The 16,882-nt window shown below is 38.7% G+C and overlaps 1 protein-coding gene across 1 annotated transcript; it reads left to right on the top strand.

Moving 5' to 3' along the window:
• The first annotated feature begins 1,869 nt into the window (after positions 1-1,869).
• LOC103105843 (filaggrin-like) lies at positions 1,870-12,768 on the top strand. The gene is made up of 3 exons (XM_016429645.2): positions 1,870-1,947; positions 3,839-3,998; positions 5,706-12,768. Exons 2-3 carry the CDS (start codon positions 3,861-3,863, stop codon positions 11,535-11,537), a joined length of 5,970 nt encoding a protein of 1,989 aa, XP_016285131.2. The 5' UTR covers positions 1,870-1,947; positions 3,839-3,860; the 3' UTR covers positions 11,538-12,768.
• The last annotated feature ends 4,114 nt before the right edge of the window (positions 12,769-16,882 follow it).

Below are 16,882 nucleotides of genomic sequence, written 5' to 3'. Positions count from 1 at the left end.
AAGGGCCATTCCATAATATAAGAAAGATTTAAAAGAGGAAGTAGCAGAGGGAGACATTTAAGTAATCTGAGGTGTGGAGGAGGGGAAAGGAGGGAGCTCTTGGCAAATAAACTCAATTTTTTTTGGTAAAGAATGAGGTACGTTTTTCAGCTGGGGGTTGGAGATGGGATACATGAGAAGCTTTAGAAGTGATGAAAAAGTTAGTTTTTATTAAACTTTAAGGCCTGCCAGGTCCTTTACAAATATCTCCTTTTATTCCCCCTCACCCCTCCAAACCCTGAAAGGACCATCTCTGTGTGCAAGTGAGGTTGAGTGGAGAAACTGGTCATAGGAAATAAGCTGACTGAGGACGTGAGATATTAGAATGTTTGCAATTACACCAATATATAAATTAAGTTCTCTTAGGATGAAAGCAGAAATTGGATTGGAGAGAAAAACTATAAGTCAGTTACTGATCTAATTGAAGAAAGGAGAAAGTTCCTTGGATGTCAATGAATAACTACTAGATTCTTAAACAGGTGGTAAATTTGGATGGAAGAATCTGAGATTCATTCTTGAAGGAGAGATTACTGAGCAAAGATTGTAGAGGGAAAGTCTACAAAGGGAGCAAGAAGTATTTTGACTCCTTTACCATGACCAATCATTTTAGGAAAGTGAGGGGACAGAAAAGTATTTCAGGAAAACTAGTACTCAAAAGGGTAGACAATAAGAGCTATAAGATGGAAGAAACAGCTATGGAAAGCTTTGCTTTTGTCTTTCTATTCCTAACAGTCAGCACAATGCCTCACACAAAGGCATTTAATTACTTCTTGTTGATTGATTGACTAGTGAATTTAATTTCTAATTAAAAGAAATTAAAACAAATTGAGAAACAATATGCGAACTAAGAAATTACAGATTAAAAGGAAAAACAAAACAAGGCTTAAATTAATAAATAAAATAAAAGGCTAGTTTTACAACTACTTCAACAATAGCATTGGTGAACTATTAGGATATTTAATGAAAATAGAGCAATAAAAATAAATGATTAAGATGAACTAGAAATAAAAAACAATAAAGGATAAATAATGAAAGCCATCATAGACATTATATATAGTTATATGTCCCACCAAAACTTAGACTATAAAAGAAATGGATGAGGAAGGAAGGAAGGAAGGAAGGAAGGAAGGAAGGAAGGAAGGAAGGAAGGAAGGAAGGAAGGAAGGAAGGAAGGAAGGAAGGAAGGAAGGAATGAACGAATGAAGGAACGAAGGAACGAGGGAACGAAGGAACGAAGGAAAGAATCAAAATAAACCAACACCAAGAGAAAAACTAAATAGGCAATTAATGACCTATCACATAAAAAAAAAACAATTGGAGCCAGAAAGTCAAAGAATAAATCTTCTCTATACTACATAGATCTATTGATCTCATTTTGTATGTGTGTATACATATACATATGTACACATACACACATACAGAGTAGTTTTGATCCCCAAACTATTAAAGGATAAGAAAAAACTATAGGTTAATATCATAAATAAATATGGATATAAAAATAGAACAATATGAGTCATTGTGTGAATTCACTCATGTGTAAAATTAGAGGTTTGAATTAGAGAACTTCTAAGGTCCTTCCCAACATCGGATGATCCTATGGTCCTTCCACATAAGAAATTTACGATGTCCAAAGAGTATCTTATATAAAATATCCTGACATTGATAGGTGGGGTTGAAACTAGCCCAAATCTGGAAGCTGTCAAGGCAATCACAAATGGATTGGGTAAACAATATCCCTGGAAACAGGTGGAGCTGGGTTTGGCTACAAATGAATCAGGGCATACCATGTAAAAGGTGTTACCTTCTAAGATGAACAATTAACCCAGTATAAAAAGGCCAGCATCCCAGACAGTTGGTACCCTGCAAGCTGCTTCACTTCCCATCCTCCTCGTTTCTTCACTGAACTGGGTAAGTTGGTCCACTCATTCTAGCTAAGGTTACAGACCTGGAGTACTATAGTAGTAAATCTAGGGACAAGCAGGGTCCATTAAGCAAAAATTAAAGAGGATCAGACAGAAAACCTAGGCTTTGATCTCAACTCTATCATTTCATAGCTTGTTGACATTTGATAAATCATTTTAAACCCTATGAACCCTCAGTTTCTTCATTTGTAAAAAGGAGAGTATTTAAGGAAATCAATTCTAAGGTCTTATTGTTCTGATGTGCTATACTGTTATTATATTGTAATATATTGAAGTACAAGAAGCTCTTTGAAGCTTTGTTGTCCATGTAACTTTAAGGTCACTGATGAAAGTTTGTCTTTATCTTGAGGAAAAGGGAAGATGGACGTTTGGCTTCTCTAAGGCTTCTGTGTGCTCTGCATTGCTATACCATTTAGTTCAAATAGGTTTAGGAGGTAGGGGGAAATGACAATAGTTACTATTTTCTACTTAGTTCCTTTATGTATTGTGACCTACTTTAGATTGTAAGTTCCTTGAGGGAAGGGATTGTCTTTTGCCTTCCTTTTGTATCCCTAGTGCTTAGCACAGATCCTAACAAATAGCAAGCATTTAATAAAGGTTTATATTCATTGATTGATTTAAGAGTAGATATTTCTTATTAACCACCACTTAGTTTCCTCTAACTGGGACTGCTCTGCTTTCATCTCTTCTTGCTAAATGTCCAAGAAAACCCAAAGGCTTCCTGCTGAAGGAGGGTTCAAAAGGGTGTTTTCATTAAGTATGGAAATTAGGGCAAAACTGAGTCTTACTCCAGGGACATAGTCTCTAGATAAATTTCTCTGGGTGAGTTATTGGCTTTATTCACTTCCCTTGGCTTAAAAACTCCCTAAAATCTATGTGATAGTCAGTGCTCCAGGATCTCTAGGGGATACAGAAGTTTTCCAGTGCTTTATGTTCTGAAACCACCTTGAGACAAAATTTAAAATTATTGGCTCTAGATTCAATCTGAATTAGTAATTGGGAAACTTGACTTCCACTTTTATTTTCATTGACTTTCTGTTTTATCTTGGACAGGACATTTAATTTTAGTGTGTCAAAAGGAGCTAAATCATGTCTTCTCTCTCCTTTTTTTTTTAAGCTCTTACTTTTTATCTTAGAATCAATACAATGTTTTGGTTCTAAAGCAGAAAATCCATAATAGCTAGGCAATGGGGATTAAGTTTTTTGGTCAAGGTCACAACAAGGAAACATCTGAGGGCACATTTGAACCTAGGACATCCTGTCTCCATACCTGGCTCTATAACCACTAGATAGCTAGACCTAGCCCTTAATTGGACCCCTGCCCTCTTCTTCTAACTAGATAAGACAGGAGAAAACATATAAAATATTTTCACCATCTTTTTTACTGATCGGAGTTACTGATGATGAAGAGTCTCTGGTTCATACCACATTAGATCAGTTGCAGAGTCTGAGGTTGTTTAGCTTAGGGAAAAGGGAAGTCTTGGAGACAAGGGTGAGGTTAGCTGTAGGCTCTTTTCAAATATTTGAAGGATTATCATGTTTTTAAATGGAATTAGATTTATTTTCTTTCATCCTGAAGAAATGGGTAGAAATTGAAGAGACAAATTTACACTTGATGAAAAAATAAACTTACTAATAATTAAGGAACCCCAAATTGGAAGGGACTTCCTCAAGAGGTGGTAGGATCCTCCTTATTGGAGGTCTTCAAGAAAAAGTTACATGACCACTAGTCAGGTTGCTTTAGAGAAAATTCTCCTTCAGGGAATGGTTGGCAAAGGTAGCCACTAAAGTCCCTTCCAATTGATATTCTATGATTTTTTTTAATCCCTCAAGAAAAAAAAAGGAATGATAAAAATGTAATATTTTTCCTTTTCAAGTTCACACAAATTTACGGGAGAAATGTCTGTCCTCTTGCAAAGCATTGTCAATATCATCGACATTTTCTACCAATATGCTGAAGATGATGGCGAGTGTGAAACACTAAGCAAAAAGGAAATGAAGGAACTTTTGGAAAAAGAACTTTCCTCAATTATGTCGGTAAGGGATGCATTCTAATATTAAAAGTCCATATTGTCATATTTTGCATTTTTTGCTGTATTTTGTTTTTTTGATGGTTGGTATTTTGGTATGGGTCTGTGATTTCATGAGTGTAGACCAGACATGTCAAATTCAAGGTCCACAGGCAGAGGGTAAAATTTCCAAGCTCTTCCAGAACCCCAGACTACAATGCAATTGGGAAATATTTAAGAAAACAAAGAAAAATACAATACAATATAGAAACTGTTCAGTTGTTGTTTTCTCAATCAATATATTTATTATATAGTTGGGATCTATTTCTTTTTTTTTAATCCTTACCTTCTACCTTAAAATCAATACTATGTATTGATTCTAAGGCAGAAGAGTGGTAAGAGCTACAAAATGGGGGTTAAGTCACTTGCCCAGGGTCACACAGCTAGGAAGTATCTGAGACCAGATTTGAACCTAGGACTTTATATCTCCAGGACTGATTCTCAATCCAATAAGCTTCCCAGCTGCCCCCATCTATTTCTATTTGAGAGTTTGATTCCATGTTTTAGAGAAATCTTAGTGAAGAAACACCTTCTAACAATGCAAATCTGCATTAGCTTTGCAACTTGGGGTCTTAGATAGTTGTCTGAGATACTCAGGATTACAAGTGAAGTTGTCATCTTGTTATACAACCTCAAAAAGGCAGCAAATCCTGGAAAGCAACAAAAAGACCTCTGGATAGAATGTCCATATCTATTATACTACCTGGAAGAAGTAAAGGATCAAAAAATATTTGGTTGAATTGAACAGATTTCTATTCTACCAAAGGTGGTCATTTTGGGGGAAAATGGGAAGCAGGCAAAATTTACTTTCAATGGTACCTAATATTTATCTCTGTGAAAGCTAAGTTGTAGAGTGGATAGAATGCAAGGCTTTGCTGAAGTCAGAAAGTCCTGAGTTCAAATCCAACCTCAAACATGTACTAGCTGTATGACCATGGATGAGTTAGCTTCTGTTAGCTTCTGTTTGGCTCAGTTTCCTCAACTGAAAAACAGGGACAACTAGAGAAGGAAATGTCAAACCATTCCAGTATTTTTGCCAAGAAAACCCTACAAGAGTCACAAAGGGTTAGACACAACTGAGCAACAATATAATATTCTTTGCCCTCCTCCATTAGAGAATTTGAAACTCCTGCCTTAGGCATAGATGTCCAGTGTCATCACTATATCCTAAATTCCTTATAATATTAATTTGAATGTTAATTCATACTAACAAGCCACCTCTTTCTAAAGAAGTTTTTCCTAGAAAAAAGCAATCATTCCTTAGGGGTACAGTTTCAGGATGCAAATAATTAGAGGAAGGTAGGAATGCAAGAAAACATCCAAATTTTATATGTAAATACAAGAATATCCTTCATTGATCAAATCCAAAATACTCAATTCTATTTAACCAATTTAATACTTGATTCATTTTAATGACAATGTTATCAACTATATTATATTCCCAATCATCTGCATTTCCTCATTTCTAGGCAAACTCCCTGTGATTTGCCATCATTTCTGACCCTTTCCCTCCTTTTCAATTTTTTCTGATCTCTGGACATTGGTTACATAAGATCAGTCTAAGTCAGCCTGAAGATATGCCTAGTTAGGTTCCTCCTAGGTGTGCTTAGTACTGACATTTGCATAATGTATAACAGATTGTTTTATTCTTCTTTTATTCTTTTCTCTGGGAAAGAATCCAAAAGATCCTCAAATTATAGAAGCCATCTTCCATATCCTGGACCAAGATCATGATGATAAAGTGAATTTTGCTGAGTTTCTTCTGATGGTTTTCAAACTGGCTATGTCCTTCAATAAATCTGTCAGCAAAGAATATTGTGAAGCATCAGGGTCAAAGCACAAAAGCCAAGATCACCATCATAAAGAAGAAAAGAGTGTGACAGAGGAAGAGGAAGATGAGACTGGTTCTGATACAGATGCAGAAGAACAGCAGTGCAGTTTTGGACATTCACAGAAGAAAGGAAAATATAGGAACCAATCTCGGTCCAACTCTCCTTGGAAGAGAAGGAGAAGTAGCTCATCAAACTCAGAACACAAGAAGGACTCTAGAAAAAGACACCATAAATCAAGAAAGAATGAGAAAGAGAAAAATGGACTCAGCTCAAAAAAGAATGGAAGGAGATACAAGTCATCCACCCATGAAAAACATGGATCAACTGGAAGAGGAAGAGAATTAAGTGATGGGCAGACAAGTGACAGTGAAGGACAAACAAGAGACCAATCCAGACATAAAGTTTCTGAACAAGGACAGTCTTCATTTACACACTCAGGGTCCAGTTCAAGAGGAAGAAAGGAATCTAGTTGTGGTCAATCGAGTGGTAGTGAACGTCAATCAAAACACAGAGAGTCCTCATCCACTAAAAGAAATAGTGACCACACAAGAGGAAGACAGAAATCCAATTGTAATCAGGAAAGTGACAGTGAAGGTCAAATAATAGACCACTCCAGAGAGTCAGTCTCTGTTCATGAAAAAAATAAATCGTCAGATTCAGGGGCTATTTCAAGCCACAGAGAGAGATGTAGCTGTGGGCAACCTAGTAACAGTGAAAGTCAGACAGAAGACAGCTCAGGAGAGTCAAGATTAGGTGAACAAAAGACATCATCAAAAGAAAAGAAAAAAGGAAACCAAAGATCAAGGCAAGGACAGGCAGAAGATACTTCTGCTCATTTGGGGTCTGGAAAAGGAAAGTCTAAAGACAGAAGCAAAACAAGAAGACAGACATCTAGTCATCATTCATCCAGTGAAAACAAGGGGCAATCAACAGAGAGATCCAGCCATTCAGGATCTGGTCATCAACAATCCTCATCCTCTCAAGGGCACCGTGGCTCTAGTCAAAGGGGAAGACAGCAGTCTACTTCTAGCCAAGTAAGTGATAGTGAAGGATCAACAAGAGAGCACACCAGAGAATCAGTCTCTGGTCATAGACAGTCTTCATCTCCATCCTCAGGCTCTCGTTCATCTAGAAGGCAGGGATCCAGTCATGGTTCCTCTAGTCACAGGCAAAGACAACAATCAGACAGATCCAGCCACTCAGGATCTGGTCATCAACAATCCTCATCATCTCAGAGACAACATGGTTCTAGTCAAAGAGGAAGACAGCAGTCTACTTCTAGCCAAGTAAGTGATAGTGAAGGATCAACAAGAGAGCACACCAGAGAATCAGTCTCTGGTCATAGACAGTCTTCAACTCCATCCTCAGGCTCTAGATCATCCAGAAGGCAGGGATCCAGTCATGGTTCCTCTAGTCACAGGCAAGGACAACAATCAGACAGATCCAGCCACTCAGGATCTGGTCATCAACAATCCTCATCATCTCAGAGACAACATGGTTCTAGTCAAAGGGGAAGACAGCAGTCTACTTCTAGCCAAGTAAGTGACAGGGAAGGATCAACAAGAGAGCACACCAGAGAATCAGTCTCTGGTCATAGACAGTCTTCATCTCCATCCTCAGGCTCTAGTTCGTCCAGAAGGCAGGGATCCAGTCATGGTTCCTCTAGTCACAGGCAAGGACAACAATCAGACATATCCAGCCACTCAGGATCTGGTCATCAACAATCCTCATCATCTCAGAGACAACATGGTTCTAGTCAAAGGGGAAGACAGCAGTCTACTTCTAGCCAAGTAAGTGACAGGGAAGGATCAACAAGAGAGCACACCAGAGAATCAGTCTCTGGTCATAGACAGTCTTCAACTCCATCCTCAGGCTCTAGTTCATCCAGAAGGCAGGGATCCAGGCATGGTTCCTCTAGTCACAGGCAAGGACAACAATCAGACAGATCCAGCCACTCAGGATCTGGTCATCAACAATCCTCATCATCTCAGAGACAACATGGTTCTAGTCAAAGGGGAAGACAGCAGTCTACTTCTAGCCAAGTAAGTGACAGGGAAGGATCAACAAGAGAGCACACCAGAGAATCAGTCTCTGGTCATAGACAGTCTTCATCTCCATCCTCGGGCTCTCGTTCATCTAGAAGGCAGGGATCCAGTCATGGTTCCTCTAGTCACAGGCAAAGACAACAATCAGACAGATCCAGCCACTCAGGATCTGGTCATCAACAATCCTCATCATCTCAGAGACAACATGGTTCTAGTCAAAGGGGAAGACAGCAGTCTACTTCTAGCCAAGTAAGTGACAGGGAAGGATCAACAAGAGAGCACACCAGAGAATCAGTCTCTGGTCATAGACAGTCTTCATCTCCATCCTCGGGCTCTCGTTCATCTAGAAGGCAGGGATCCAGTCATGGTTCCTCTAGTCACAGGCAAAGACAACAATCAGACAGATCCAGCCACTCAGGATCTGGTCATCAACAATCCTCATCATCTCAGAGACAACATGGTTCTAGTCAAAGGGGAAGACAGCAGTCTACTTCTAGCCAAGTAAGTGACAGGGAAGGATCAACAAGAGAGCACACCAGAGAATCAGTCTCTGGTCATAGACAGTCTTCATCTCCATCCTCAGGCTCTAGTTCGTCCAGAAGGCAGGGATCCAGTCATGGTTCCTCTAGTCACAGGCAAGGACAACAATCAGACAGATCCAGCCACTCAGGATCTGGTCATCAACAATCCTCATCATCTCAGAGACAACATGGTTCTAGTCAAAGGGGAAGACAGCAGTCTACTTCTAGCCAAGTAAGTGACAGGGAAGGATCAACAAGAGAGCACACCAGAGAATCAGTCTCTGGTCATAGACAGTCTTCAACTCCATCCTCAGGCTCTAGATCATCCAGAAGGCAGGGATCCAGTCATGGTTCCTCTAGTCACAGGCAAGGACAACAATCAGACAGATCCAGCCACTCAGGATCTGGTCATCAACAATCCTCATCATCTCAGAGACAACATGGTTCTAGTCAAAGGGGAAGACAGCAGTCTACTTCTAGCCAAGTAAGTGACAGGGAAGGATCAACAAGAGAGCACACCAGAGAATCAGTCTCTGGTCATAGACAGTCTTCATCTCCATCCTCAGGCTCTAGTTCGTCCAGAAGGCAGGGATCCAGTCATGGTTCCTCTAGTCACAGGCAAGGACAACAATCAACAGACAGATCCAGCCACTCAGGATCTGGTCATCAACAATCCTCATCCTCTCAAGGGCACCGTGGCTCTAGTCAAAGGGGAAGACAGCAGTCTACTTCTAGCCAAGTAAGTGATAGTGAAGGATCAACAAGAGAGCACACCAGAGAATCAGTCTCTGGTCATAGACAGTCTTCATCTCCATCCTCAGGCTCTAGTTCTTCCAGAAGGCAGGGATCCAGTCATGGTTCCTCTAGTCACAGGCAAGGACAACAATCAGACAGATCCAGCCACTCAGGATCTGGTCATCAACAATCCTCATCATCTCAGAGACAACATGGTTCTAGTCAAAGGGGAAGACAGCAGTCTACTTCTAGCCAAGTAAGTGACAGGGAAGGATCAACAAGAGAGCACACCAGAGAATCAGTCTCTGGTCATAGACAGTCTTCATCTCCATCCTCAGGCTCTAGTTCGTCCAGAAGGCAGGGATCCAGTCATGGTTCCTCTAGTCACAGGCAAGGACAACAATCAGACAGATCCAGCCACTCAGGATCTGGTCATCAACAATCCTCATCATCTCAGAGACAACATGGTTCTAGTCAAAGGGGAAGACAGCAGTCTACTTCTAGCCAAGTAAGTGACAGGGAAGGATCAACAAGAGAGCACACCAGAGAATCAGTCTCTGGTCATAGACAGTCTTCATCTCCATCCTCAGGCTCTAGTTCGTCCAGAAGGCATGTATCCAGTCATGGTTCCTCTAGTCACAGGCAAGGACAACAATCAACAGACAGATCCAGCCACTCAGGATCTGGTCATCAACAATCCTCATCATCTCATGGACACCGTGGCTCTAGTCAAAGGGGAAGACAGCAGTCTACTTCTAGCCAAGTAAGTGATAGTGAAGGATCAACAAGAGAGCACACCAGAGAATCAGTCTCTGGTCATAGACAGTCTTCATCTCCATCCTCAGGCTCTAGTTCATCTAGAAGGCAGGGATCCAGTCATGGTTCCTCTAGTCACAGGCAAGGACAACAATCAACAGACAGATCCAGCCACTCAGGATCTGGTCATCAACAATCCTCATCCTCTCAAGGGCACCGTGGCTCTAGTCAAAGGGGAAGACAGCAGTCTACTTCTAGCCAAGTAAGTGACAGGGAAGGATCAACAAGAGAGCACACCAGAGAATCAGTCTCTGGTCATAGACAGTCTTCATCTCCATCCTCAGGCTCTAGTTCATCTAGAAGGCAGGGATCCAGTCATGGTTCTTCTAGTCACAGGCAAGGACAACAATCAACGGACAGATCCAGCCACTCAAGATCTGGTCAGCAACAGTCCTCATCCTCTCATAAACACAATGACTCTAGTACAGGAGGAAGACATCTTTCTAGTGATAGCCATGGAGCCTATGGCACTCGCCAAGGGCATTCATTGAGTAGTGAAAAGCAGCAATATGGTTCTGGTTATAATTGGAAGCATGGTAGTTATGGGAATGCTGACTATGATTATGGCCAGACTGGTTATGGGCACTCTAGAGACAATAGGACCAGCAATAGTAATTCTAGTCCTCACCAACCAGACCAAATCACATTCAGTATATTATCTAGGCATGGATATTCATCTTCAAAATACAATTCTCCTAATTTTGAAATGAATATGAATAGATATGGGCAATCTTTGGTAAGTCATGAACATTTCAATAGTAATCACACTGGGCCCAATACCAGTCGACAATCAAGATCAAGTTCTGGCCATTCTAATGAAAAGGAAGGACAAACCCATATTAAACAATCAATCTCTTCTTCTGAACTTTCTAAGTCGAGTGATGGACCATCCACATCTACTCAAATACAGTCTAGATCTGGAGCAAGGAATACAGGAAGAAAAGTATCTGGCTCTCGCCAATCAGGAGATAGCCCAACTAGAAGTCTAGAAAGACAAGGATCAAGTCATTTTCAGTCAGGAGATAGTCCCAATGGGATTAGAGGAAAGTTAGAATCCAGTCAAAGACAGTCAGGGCCAAACCATAGACCATCAGGTGATACTCATGATCACTCTGGGTCCAGAAGAACTAAAATTTATAGATCTAACCATGACCAATCAAATGATCACTCTAGGCATGGACAGACAGGTCATGAGCAATACAGTGACAGATTTGGCCACTCCAAATCTGGCCATGAGAAGGCAGAGTATGAGACACACAATAGACAAAAATCTGAGTTTAATCAATCTATTGATAGTCCTGGCCAGTCAGGAACAAGAGAGTACAGTCATAGAAATCCAGCAAATACTAGAGTAGCAGAAGGTACTAGGACAAACAAATCTGAGTCCAACTCTCATGTTACAGAGGGAAGTAAAAGAAATAGACCAGATGTTGTTAGTTTACAGAGATCAGGAGGTGTTAATTTAAGGGAGAGAAGCTATTCAGGCTCCTGCTACCCTTGTCACATCACTCCCCTCTATGATTATATCCAAGAGCGAAAGAATTATTACTACTACTGAAATATAAGTAGAAGACTAAGTAACTAACATACTAAGTAAAAAAAAAAATCACCCAAGTAACTTTTGTCAGATTTCTAGTAATCAGTCTATTTGTTCTTTAAACAAAGAATTCTTCTCTATCCTTTCTTTTTACTATTGGGTTTTGTTTTTAATTGAAGGTTCCTTTTACTAGTGCTAGGTGCTTTTGCTCTTGGTTAGAAATTGGTGAGCAGAAAAAAAAAACTAATATGATGTGGAGCTAACCATGGGGCAGGATTGATTTGGAACAATATTAAACATTAATTTGAATGCCCAGGGTATATGCAATTAACTTTTTTCTTAATCTAAGGACTCAATTTTTGTAGCTTCTTGGTGGTTTTTAATTGGTATGTAGAAGCTGATCACTCTTCTTCAAGAAATTAAGCAACATATTTACTATGGACCTGGAAACCAAAGTTGCAGTGGGCAGGGATGCAGATCAGCATTGAGTTTGCTCATCACAGTCATCAACTACAAATCTTTGAGAGTCAAAATGAATACCAGCAAGAGAAATTGGTACCATATCCATCTCCCTAATCAATGCAGAAGGAAGTTATCTTTGAAGGATACAGACTGACCTATTTCTGTCTGAAGAACAGACCTTAAAGATACTCCCTCAAAAACTATTCTAGGCTGGAAAACAATGGAAGAAATACAATCCAGAGTTGTTCTGCATTACATGTGCCTTTCCAATCAGAAGAATATAAAGAAAAAGGAGGAGAAAAAAGTGAATGTTTGTTACTAGCCCTTACCTATTGATTGTAATAACTTTGATGTGATTTGTGATTGTTATTCCTTCAAATCAGTAGATTTCATTAAAATGGACAATAAACCTATAGTAACACGATATTGTTGTTTATTGACCTAGTAACAAGACATGAAAATTAAAGTTAAAATCAGTCAAAAGAAGAAGTTATTCCTCTTTCCAAATGGTGGTACATTTGGTACATGATGATACATTTAGAAAACCCAGAGATTCAGCAAATAAGCAAACTGCTTAAGTAGAGTAGTTGGATGAAAAATAAACCTATAAAAATCATTAGCATTACTATATATTACCAGCAAAACTCAGGAGAAATCAGTATTAAGAGAAATCACATTCAAATTGACTACAAAATGCACACCATATCTATGACTTAATCTACCAATACATGTGCAAGGTTCATATAAACAAAAAAAAATTAAAGATTTTTTCAGATGTAAACAATGTAAATAAGCAGAAATATTCAGTGTACAAGATTGCATGTGTAAAATAAAAATACAAATGATAATACTACTTAGATGAATTTGTAGATTTAGTTCCATATCAATAAAATTCCCAAGGGACACTTCTATAAAACTAACCAAAAAATAATGAAATTTCATTTCAAGAGAAAAAATTGTTCTATGAACTTAAGGGAAATGTTGGGGGAAACAAATTAAGAAAAAGGATACAGAATTGACCATACACTACTTTGGGAATTCTAATCACCAGTGGGTTTAGGTCAGAGATAGAATACTTCCCCAAAGCCTATGATGTACAAATAATAGTTGATCATCAAAAATAATTTCTTAACCAAAATAAAAAGGCAAAATAAAAAAATATAGGTTTGATTGGAAAGGATTTATCAAGATGACTACGTAAAGGGCAAGTCAGAAAGAAAATATATTCCTGGCATAAAGTGGAACTGATTATGCATATATATATATGCATATACATACACACTCACACACACATAGATATAATTTAGAAATTGGAGAGAAAGGCTAAGAATACAGAGAACAATAGATACAAAGTTACTCTAGACTCTCTAAGTTCAAACCACAGTAAGAATGTAGAAAAAAAAAAACCCTCCTTAATAACAAGGGCTTACTTTTCATAGACTTTAGACCTGGAAGTAGATTTGAATATCATTCAATGGTATTTATTTTCCATCCCCACTTTACTTTGATGGCCACAAGCAGATGGGCACACTTTATCAGTGATAATGAAATTAAATACTTTTAGGAAACCAGATGGCATAGTAGCAGGAAGAAATGCAATGATATCTCCACTAAATTCCCCCAAATATAGGAAATGAAGGAATCACACTAAATCCTGGTAGAGAAATCCAAGAAAAAATCACAGTGCATCACTTTTTCTATCTGGGTTAGCACAGGGAAACAGAGAAGTCTGTGAACTCTGATGAATAGGTCTGGGCAGGAGTTGAATACTTCTTTAGCATTCCAGAACCTTAGGGAGACTCTGAACACTGAAGTGAGAGGAGGTCCCAGACTCATACTAGATCACTTCAATAAGAAGAGATGCCAATTTTCAGCTTTGTTGTCCATTACCAGTTCTTGGTCACAGATCCAGGATTGGCAGAAGAAGGGACCTGCCCCTAAGGGTACCAAGATAAGAAATGGTTGTAGGTCTTAGTCAATGTTCCTAGAGGGGAACAAGTTCAGAAGGAAGCAGTAGCTGTGAGATTCAGGTCTCAGGATCAGAGTAAAATCACAGTCTTACTAAACCAGAATGAAGCCTATGATTCTATCACTCTGAACTAGTACAATTTCCCAGCTGGCTAACAGGGCCAGAGCAGTCTTCTGTTGCTCAGACCCAAACCCAGGTCAGGAACTTCTAGAGCTCAGCAAATTACTTTGGCATCAAGAAGAGCTTTCAGCTCTCCAGCCTGAGCTATCTCCAAGATCCTGGAATACTACAACACTCAGTACCCCAAAATAGCAGCAAGAATAACCAATTTGTGCAAAGCCTGGCCTTCATATCAGGTCAAAAGTCAGGAAGCTGACAAGAAGAATGAATAAATAAACAAGGAAAACAAAAACAGAACCTTACCACATGGTAGTGGAAGTTAAAGAAATATACCCAAAGAAGAAGATAACTGAAACACTTTCAATCAAAGCTTCAAAGAATGTAACCAGCTTAGAAGAGATCAAGCAAGAATGTTGTAAAAGGAATTTTTTAATAAATAAAATGATAATGCAAGATGAAAATATTGGAAAAGAAATGAGTTTTGTAAGAAAGAATTGGAAAGGGAATTAAGAAGTTGGAATGAAATACAAAATCTTATCTAAGCAATAAACTCCCTGAAAAATTCGAATGGACCAAATAGAAGCCTTTGACTCCATGAAACAAGAAGAAATATTTAAGATAAAGTCAAAACTGGAAAAAAAGAAGAAAATATAAGGTATCTCATATCAGAAATAACTGATTCAGAAAATGGGTTGAGGAGATAATTAGAGAAACATTCGACTACTTAAAGCCTTGAACAAAAGGAAAAAAGACACTAGACCTTAAACATCAGGAAAGCTTAAAAGAAAACTACCCAGATCTCTTAGAACCAGAAGACAAAGTATATATAGAAAAAATCCACCAGTCATTCCCTGAAACAAATCCTCAATGAAAATTCTCAGGGATATCAAAGTCAAAATCCAGAGATTTCAGGCCAAAGAAAAAATAATGCAAGTGACTAGAAGTAAAGAATTCAATTACTGAGAAACCATAGTCAAGATTGCACATAATTTGGCCATCACAAGTATAAAGAAGCACAAAATTTGGAGTACGGTATTCCAGAAAGCAAAGTATATTGACTTATTCCAAGAATAGCTTAACCAACAAGATCGAGTATATTCCTGGGGGTTGTGAGGTGGGGGATAGAGGTATGGGGAATGGATCTTTAATGAAATTAGAGGACTTGCTATTGAATAAATTAGTTAGGTAGTCTAGTGGATAGAGCATTGGACCTAGAGAGAGGAAGACTTGAATTAAATCTAGTCTTAAACACAATGTGTGACTCTGGGCAAGTCACTTAACTGCTGTCTTCCTCTGTCTCCTCAACTGTAAAATAGATCATAATAGCACATTCTTCCCAGGATTGTTATGAGAATCAAATGAGATAGTATTTGTGAAGCATTTACTACAATGTTTTGCACAAAGTATTATGCTTAATATGCATCCTTCCTTTTAAGATTCTATGCATGAAAATCTGCAACTATTGATTAACAACAATAAATGGGTAAACATCCAAACATAAAACATTATAAATATGATACTATGCTATATATCATCCTTCCCCCTATAATTTCTGCCTTTCACCTTCATATTACTTTTTCTTCACTTCAGACGTTACAGGAAATCATCTGTAAGACCCTCCTAATTTCCTTTGATTAATTCACTGAACAACCTTTTAAATATTTATAAGAGCTATTTTTTTGGTCATTTTCTACCTCTCAATGTAACATTATTCTCTATTGTCCCTGCCTCATTTATCCCCTAATAAAGATCTTGCCCCTCACCTCAACAAGGCCAAATTTTCTCCAGATGGCCTTGATACTACCCCTTCCCATATTTTCCAGAATTTCCACACAAAACTCCTTACTCTTTATTTTCATTTTCCCTACCTCTAGTTGTTGTTTTCTGCTATCTACAAACAAGCTTGTCTCACCCATCCTTAAAAACAAAACAAAACCATTTTAGAGTCTCCTCAAATTATTGTCCTGTATCTCTTCTCTGTTACTGTTATCTGTAACAGTTTGCAATCACACCATAAAATCACACCATAAAATCAAAGGTCTTTTCTCTTTCCTATATAGGTATCAAAAAACCGGACAAACCGGTGTGCTTTTAGCACCACCATATTGCCTACCTAGACTGACTCTAAAAGCATTAGAGTACCATTACTATGGGGATAATGCTCTCTCAGGGATGAAGGATAAAGCAATATAATTTCCCCTTATTGGTTTCTTCAACTTTTAAGAGATGGAATTGCCAATAAGGTAAGTCAGAAAATTATTTGCTGGACTTCATTGAAGAAATGTTTGTTTTGAAAGAGAGAGGGGAGAGAGAGAGAGAGAGAGAGAGAGAGAGAGAGAGAGAGAGAGAGAGAGAGAGAGACAGAGAGACAGAGAGACAGAGAGACAGAGAGACAGAGAGACAGAGAGAGAGACAGAGAGAGAGACAGAGAGAGAGAGACAGAGAGAGACAGAGAGAGACAGAGACAGAGAGAGACAGAGAGACAGAGAGAGAGACAGAGAGAGGGAGGGAGAAAATGCTCCATTTGTCCAGATCATTAGGTTCCTCACTATGTCATGCTTCTGGCCCAGGTTTATGATCACCCTGCATCATTTACTCAAATTCATCAATTTATCCTTTAGATTCATTTGATTTATAACATAGTCCAGGTTTGACAAACTATAACCTAAAGACCAAATCTGATCTGCTGTCTGTTTTTTTGTAATGCCCGTGAGCTAAGAATGGTCTTACAGTTTTAAATAAAGAGAATTTAAAGGTATAAAAATTACACAGTTCACAGACCATACAAAAACAGATAGAGACTAGATTTGGTCCT

This window comes from Monodelphis domestica, chromosome 2, assembly GCF_027887165.1.
Source record: "Monodelphis domestica isolate mMonDom1 chromosome 2, mMonDom1.pri, whole genome shotgun sequence".
Classification (NCBI taxonomy): Eukaryota; Metazoa; Chordata; class Mammalia; order Didelphimorphia; family Didelphidae; genus Monodelphis; species Monodelphis domestica.
The sequence above is the reverse complement of the archived record's forward strand: the minus strand, read 5'-3'. Positions and strand labels throughout refer to the sequence as shown.